This window comes from Bos mutus, chromosome 3 (assembly GCF_027580195.1).
Source record: "Bos mutus isolate GX-2022 chromosome 3, NWIPB_WYAK_1.1, whole genome shotgun sequence".
Classification (NCBI taxonomy): Eukaryota; Metazoa; Chordata; class Mammalia; order Artiodactyla; family Bovidae; genus Bos; species Bos mutus.
Genome location: NC_091619.1, coordinates 4970553 through 4977258, shown reverse-complemented (window position 1 = coordinate 4977258; position 6706 = coordinate 4970553). Strand labels below are relative to the sequence as shown.

The 6706-nt window shown below is 47.1% G+C and overlaps 1 protein-coding gene across 1 annotated transcript; it reads right to left on the bottom strand.

Annotated features, from left to right (window-relative positions):
- Positions 1-328: 328 nt before the first annotated feature.
- On the bottom strand, positions 329-6677 carry FCRLA (Fc receptor like A). Its single transcript, XM_070363082.1, has 5 exons — positions 6553-6677; positions 2970-3122; positions 2387-2653; positions 1631-1915; positions 329-639 (listed from the first exon to the last, which is right to left on the bottom strand). Exons 1-5 carry the CDS (start codon positions 6608-6610, stop codon positions 338-340), a joined length of 1065 nt encoding a protein of 354 aa, XP_070219183.1. The 5' UTR covers positions 6611-6677; the 3' UTR covers positions 329-337.
- Between the last annotated feature and the right edge of the window lie 29 nt (positions 6678-6706).

Here is a 6706-nt window from a genome sequence, read left to right as displayed (position 1 = left end):
CCTAGGATGGAGAGAGATTGCCCTTGGTTGAGACTGCTGCATTAAATCTATCTCATTGCTTCTCTTTCATTCACCAGATTCTGGTCTGGGCCACAGAAGGCAACTCTCTAGATCAAGCAGGATATGTCTTCATGTTAAGACAGAATACACAATTATAGTTAAACTCTAGGTATAACTTGGTACAAATTTATTTATACTCACCTATCTCTGCTGCTCTAACAAAACACTGGGGCAACCTGTAAAACCATTTATGCATAAGTATAGAACAGAAAGATGAAAACTAGAAAAAAAAACTGGATTTATTGGGGGTAGTCAAGCAATATGGCAAGTGAATTATTTATTCATGTTTGGTAGGACCCTTTGTGGTCTCAAGCTTCAGGTGGCTAGACAAGTCCCTCAGCTCTATGACCAGGTGACCAAGGAGAACTCTCATATCCTGTATCTGCTTGAGGAGAACACCCATCTGGTGATACAGATGAGGGTCTGGGCCTTGCAGAGGGGAAAAGGAGTCTGGATCCTTAGAAGAAGGGGTGGAAAGTGGAGGCAGTGGCCCAGGGGGCTTTGTAGAAGTAGTTTCTGGAGCATCTGGTTTCTGAGGAGCTGGAGTCAAGGTAGTGGGTGCAGCAGACCTGGAGGGACCTGGATTAGGGGGCAGGAGACACAGACAGAGTGAAGTCTGACTCTCGTCCTACCCTCATACTCCTGGTCAGTCTTTCTTATTCTCTGAAAGTAGCTTTGGAGCCCAGTGGCAGCAAAAATTTGAGGACTCTGGTCCAAATTCCAAACTGAAGAAATCTGCATTTCTTCTGCTTGAAAATCTTCCACAGGGAGGCCTTATCATTAAAAGGGCTATGGATGTTAGCCAGTTCCTCCTCTTTTAATTGAATTCCTTCCAACAGGCATGTTGTACAACAGGTAACTGGTCCTAGGTCAATCTCTGATTGTACATGCATGCATGCTAAGTCTCTTCAGTCGTGTCTGACTCTTTGCCACCCCATGGACTGTGGCCCGCCAGGCTCCTCTGTCCATGGGGATTCTCCAGGCAGGAATACTGGAGTGGGTTGCCATGGCTTTCTACACTAATGTACTTGACATTAGTGTAATTCCTTATCCTGTGCCAGCCTTCAGTGTTTTGAGGATGCCTCTGCTGGCCCCATGAGTCACTTCCTCTTCAAGATTAGCCTCTCCCATCCCTTCCATTATTTTCCTTATGACATGACTTGAGCGCCCTCCCTACCCTGGACACTTCCTATGGGTATGTTTCAGATCAAATGCAGCCTTCTTGACTGAGATTCCTAGAATTGAATATAAACTCCAGCCTACTTCATCCTCACTCTAGAAACTCTGTTGCTACAAATACCCAGAGTTCATGAAGGGAGTGTCAAGTCTACAGGGCAGTAGCTGCTGGCTCAGGTCTTGGTTTGGTGAGTTGTACACCACAGTCTGAGGGAGAAGTTGCCTCTCTGTGCTTTTTTTCCCACCACCAGGGCCTCTGGCTTATTGTTCTTGCCTCCTGTGTGTCTTTTCTTAACCTGCTTACACCAAACCCTAGCTCACGGACCCAATTGTCTTATCCCCTTCCTTCCTGCTTTTTCACACCCATCACACACACACACACACACAAACTCACCCTGCACCCTGATCTCCAGCTTGGGGCTCTGTTTCCAAACTTGATTGTCCTCAGTGGCTGCTTCACACCAGTAGGACCCAGAGTGTGCCTCTGACACGGTGGGGATCTGGAATTCTGGAGAGGGACCCCTGCTACGCATTGTCCTGCCGTCCTTGTAGAAGGAGAAGAGGAGGCGGGCGGATGACCTCTGCAGGGGCAGCTTTGTCTGACAGCTCAGGGTCACTGGCTTCCCCTCTTGGGGCTCAGCTGAGGGTGTGACTCTGAGAACTGGGGCTCGAAACAGTTCTGGGGGAGAGAGAGGTGAGAAAGAGGAGCTCAGCCATTCATTCAGATGAGCCCCCGGCAAGCAAAGAACCCCGGTCCCACATTCCTTCCTCTATTTCTAGATCAGGAAGGACTTCTCTTAGAAAAGTTCCATTTGAACCTTTCGAGTTGTCTCTCTCTTCAATAGACAGGACTAGAGAAGATCTAGAGATTGGCAAATCTGACAGTAAGCCAGACATCCAGTCAGTGAACATTGGGGAGCACAGAGCTGTAGGACAGAGCAGAAGGAAATATGTTGAGCTTGGAGTCAAGCTGAAGGGCTTGGACGGGCAATGCTAAGATGCTGCTCCTCCTGAAGGCCACCTGGGGCATCTGCCAGCAACCTACTGCTTAGGCCTTTGGTGATCTTGCCATCTCCAGAGAAAGACATTTGTAGTTCCTCTGTCTTTCCCCACCTGCCTCCACCATGATGATACTGCCTCTAGCGCTTACCGTGAACTGTGAGAGCCACAGGAGACGCCGTCTCTGGGCTCCCAGGACCAGGACTCCTGAGGACAGCACTGCAGTGGTAGTGCCCGCTGTCGGCCTTTTGCGCCACAGTGATGGAGATTTCCTTGCTAGGTCCGGGGGGGCCAAGGGCTGCGCCGTCTCGGTAGAAGGTGACCTGGGTCAGTGGCCAGTCTTGCCAGGCCAGGCAGCGCAGAACCAGAGGGTCTCCTTCGAATATAGGCTTGGCTGGGCTTTGGAGGATCAGCCAGTCTGTGGGCCAAGGCAAAAGCTGAGTGTGACCTACTGCCCCTTGGGAGCTCCCTCAATCTGCCCACACTAGATCCCTCTAGTCTTTCTCTGAGGGGTCAGGCCACCTGCCCTCTGGTTGGGAGTGTGGGACAGCTTCTCTAGGGTCTAGCACAGAGGGTACCCTGGCTTCTTGGGCTGAAGATGGAGCAGATGGTATCTCTTCCCATGGCCAGTTTCCTGGGGGTACCTTCCTGAGTGGGCTGTGGGGCTGAAAGGAGAGCTTTGGGAAATGGGAGAAAGAGCTGCCTGCACTGGTCAGTCCTTTCTAGGACCTCACCGTAGGACACAGTCAGGTGGACGGGTTCACTGAAAGTGTAGCCCTTGACCTGGAAGCTGACTTCCCTTGGGTCCGTCAAGTCATCCTCAGGGTGGCACATGCTGTCCTGGGTGCTGGCTGGTCCTTTGCACTGGAGCGCCTCAAAACTGGCAGCTGCGGAGAGCATGGTTGGAGAAGAACCAGAAAATGATGCTGCAGCTTGGAGAAGGAGGACAGGAAATGGCTCTCCACAGTGGTTCCTCCCTCTCCTTGGGGAATCACGCGTTTTAAAATAGAGTAAGAAGACATCAAAACCTTTTTTTTTTTTTTTTCCCAAGAGACCCATGTGGCTCTCTAAGAGGGACACATTTGACTTGATTCACTGGCTCCCGGGTGCAGTCAGTGAGTGGACTGTGGGTTTGAGGAAGGGGGTGGGGAGAGAATGGTGAGCTCACCAGCATGACATCCAGCTGCAGGTGCAGGAAACCAGATGTCAAAGACAAAGAGGATCCCAGAGCAGACAGACACAGGACAAGAGGGAAAGGAGATCAGATTCTAACATTTGTTGAGGGTCTACCATGTGCCAGGCATTGCCAGGCACATTCACACTTTATCTCACTAATCTCACAAGATTTCTGGGCATGTGATTTCACCCCCACTTTATAAATCTTATTAATAAATGAACAGATTTTGAAAAGCCAATTCATTTACCCCCAATTTTAAAAAAGAGTAAGGAGTATAGCAAGAAAGTCAGGTACATCTGAGCCCAAAGTCAGTATTCTTTTTACTTAGTTGTCCAGACATGATCTACTTTAGTCCTCAGACCTTCCTGGGGGCTTTCTTCCATATTTTCTTTTTCCCAGATTCACTTTGCTCTTAATCCTTGAATATGTCATCTACTAACTAGCTTTTAGTACCTCCTTCCTGGCTCCTCCTTTCAGGTCTTCCTTTTTCAGTCTCCTTTACCTTAATGTCCTCTGTCCCTTGAACCTTCCCTGGCAACAGTAAAGCCCATCCTGTGTCTTTCCCTCTACCCCTGACCCTCTACTCCAAGTCTGTACTGGTAGCTATGAAACAATTCTTTCTTTGCTTGGGGGTTGAAACTTAGTGTTATAGCTTTTCCACCACATTTCCTCACCCTACCTCTTAGTTCCATGGCTGACCCAGGCTAGGTAAATCTCTCATCTCCGTGACTGCTTCTTGACCCTGTTAATGCTTCTTTCCCTCTCCTGGGCCCATAGCTGTTCACATGTTCTCAGTTCTTTCCTGTCCCACTTGCTTTTGCTCCCTTTCACTTGCAAAGTCCCAGTACTCTTCTTTGAGCTGGTAACTTCTCTTAGCAAGGCCAGTCTCTACTTCCTAATCCTCATTACATCAGCAGCAGGTGCTTTCTTTCGATCCCCTCTCAGCCCTCTTCATCACCCTGCTACCCTCTTTTCAGTTCCTCCACTTTCAGTCAACTGGACACAGCCTCATCTCTTTTTGTAAAATAAAATGTTGTTAGGCTACCAGGCACTTTGACTCAATAAACTACGTGACAGGTATTATTATTCTCATTTTATGGATAGGAAAACCGAGTTCAGAAATATGAAAAGTGGCTTTTCCAAGTGATACAGAGCTAGTAAATAAAAGAAGAGTGGCTTGAAACCAGAGCATCTGATTCTGAGTCTGTTCTCACCACAATACCACTGCTGTGTCATAATTCAGTCACCCAGTCCTGTTTCCGTATGTTCAATAAAACAATTCAACAAAACTATTGTGTAGGGGAAATGTGGGTGCTGAGAATTCAAAGATAAATAAGATACAGTTTTAAAAATCAAACAAAAAGGCATTGTCCCTGCCTACAAGTAACTCTCAGTTCAGTGGCTGGCACAGGCATATGAAGAGATTGTTTCAGAGGAGGAAGAAAGTAAAAAGAAAGAATTTGCACAGGCAGCCATCAAAGCAGAGAGGAGGGCTCAAGGAAGATTTCCTGGTAAAGATGCCACCTAAGCTGAGTCTTTAGGGATGCCCAGAAGATTGTAAGCGAGAGAGGAGCAGGGAGCAATGGCGGGGGCAGGGAGACGGGACTCATTTCAGGCAGAAGTAGCAGTATGAACAAAACTTTGGAGATAAATAAGAGTTTGGCGGGTAAACATAAGCAGGTTGGGATTTATTGCAAGGCCCAGAGGGTGAGAGAAGAGGTTGAAGAGGTTGAAACAAGGCCAAGTTATTGTGGACCTTGAATGCCATGATAAGGAGCTTTGGCTGGCAGACTTGAATTTTAGAAATTACTCTGGCTGCAGAGTCCGAATTTATTTCAAGGACACCAGGCTGAGATATGAAGATTAGTTAGGAAGTTGTTGGACTAGCACAAGACAGAAATGATGAGGGCTTGTCCTGCTGCTGCTGCTGCTGCTTCTAAGTCGCTTCAGTCGTGTCCGACTCTGTGCAACCCCACAGAAGGCAGCCCACCAGGCTCCCCTGTCCCTGGGATTCTCCTAGTAGATACGATTAGTCATGTTTCAGGAAAGAGACCGGGTCTAGGACCAACTTAGAAGGTAGACTTTGCCAAACTTGATAACTGATCATGTGTAAAAGATGAAGGAGAGGGAGGAATCTACATTATCTCTGAATTTTTGACCCAGATTTCTGGATGGATACCATTAACTGAGATAAAACAGTGAAAAATGAAATTTGGGGACTTCCCTAATGGTCTAGTGGCTAGGATCCCGGGCTTTCACCGCCATGGCCCAGGTTAAACCCCTGGTTAAGGAACTGAGATCCCTCAAGCCACACAGTGCAGTCAAAAAACCAGAAGGATGAAATTAGGAGCGGGAGGCACCAAGAGGATCGATGAGCTCCACTCTGGTCGTATTGTGCTGAGATATCTTGAAACACGCAGGTAGCTATGTCTTGTGCAAAGCTTGATGTTTGAATGTGAAACTCAAAAACATGATTAGGGTGTGATGCATCACTTAGAACTCTTAATTATACAGTTGTGCTGGTAAAAGTTAGACAAATAAGTTCACTAAGGAGACTGTAAATTAAAAACTAAGGAGGCAACTGTAGAAAATGCCAGTCTTTAAGGGAAAGAGAAGAAAAGCCACCACAGGGACCAAGAGAGATACATGAAGTACAAAGAGAAGACAGGGGAATAGAGATTGCCGAGGAAAAATACGTGATCAGCTGTACCCAATGCAGCAGAGAAGTCCAGCAGGATAAGATTTTAAAAGTGTGAAGTGTCTGAATAGAGTTTGTTGTACTTTGGCCAAAACTGAGTCCACCGGAAGCCAAACTGTGGTCATTAAGAGTGAGTGACAAGTGGGGAAACAGAGAAAGCAAAAATGCAGACTACTCTTTCAAAAGATTTATCTGAGAAAAGGAAGAAAAGAGTTGAGATTGTAGCCAAAGAGGGCATCATAGTCAAGGGGACTTTTAGGATGAAAAAAAATACCATTCAGAAAGAGCCATTCAGTCCCGCACACGAAACTTCCATACACTAGCCATATCCCACCTGAACTTGGCTTCTGAGTGCTGAAGTTAGTTCATGCTGCTTTCCTTTGGGTCTTTTCCCTAAAGTCCTACATATCTCCATTTCCACAAATTCCAAGATTTTACTTACCCAGTAGCATCTGGGCTGCCCAGAGCAAAGCAGGAGAAAAGTAGAAGACTCCAGCCATGAGGACAGAGCTTAGCTTCGTGGTAACTGCGTTTAGGTCTCCTGCAGCTTCTAACACACTGATTTTCTTCAACACGAAACCCCTCAAATTAGAAAA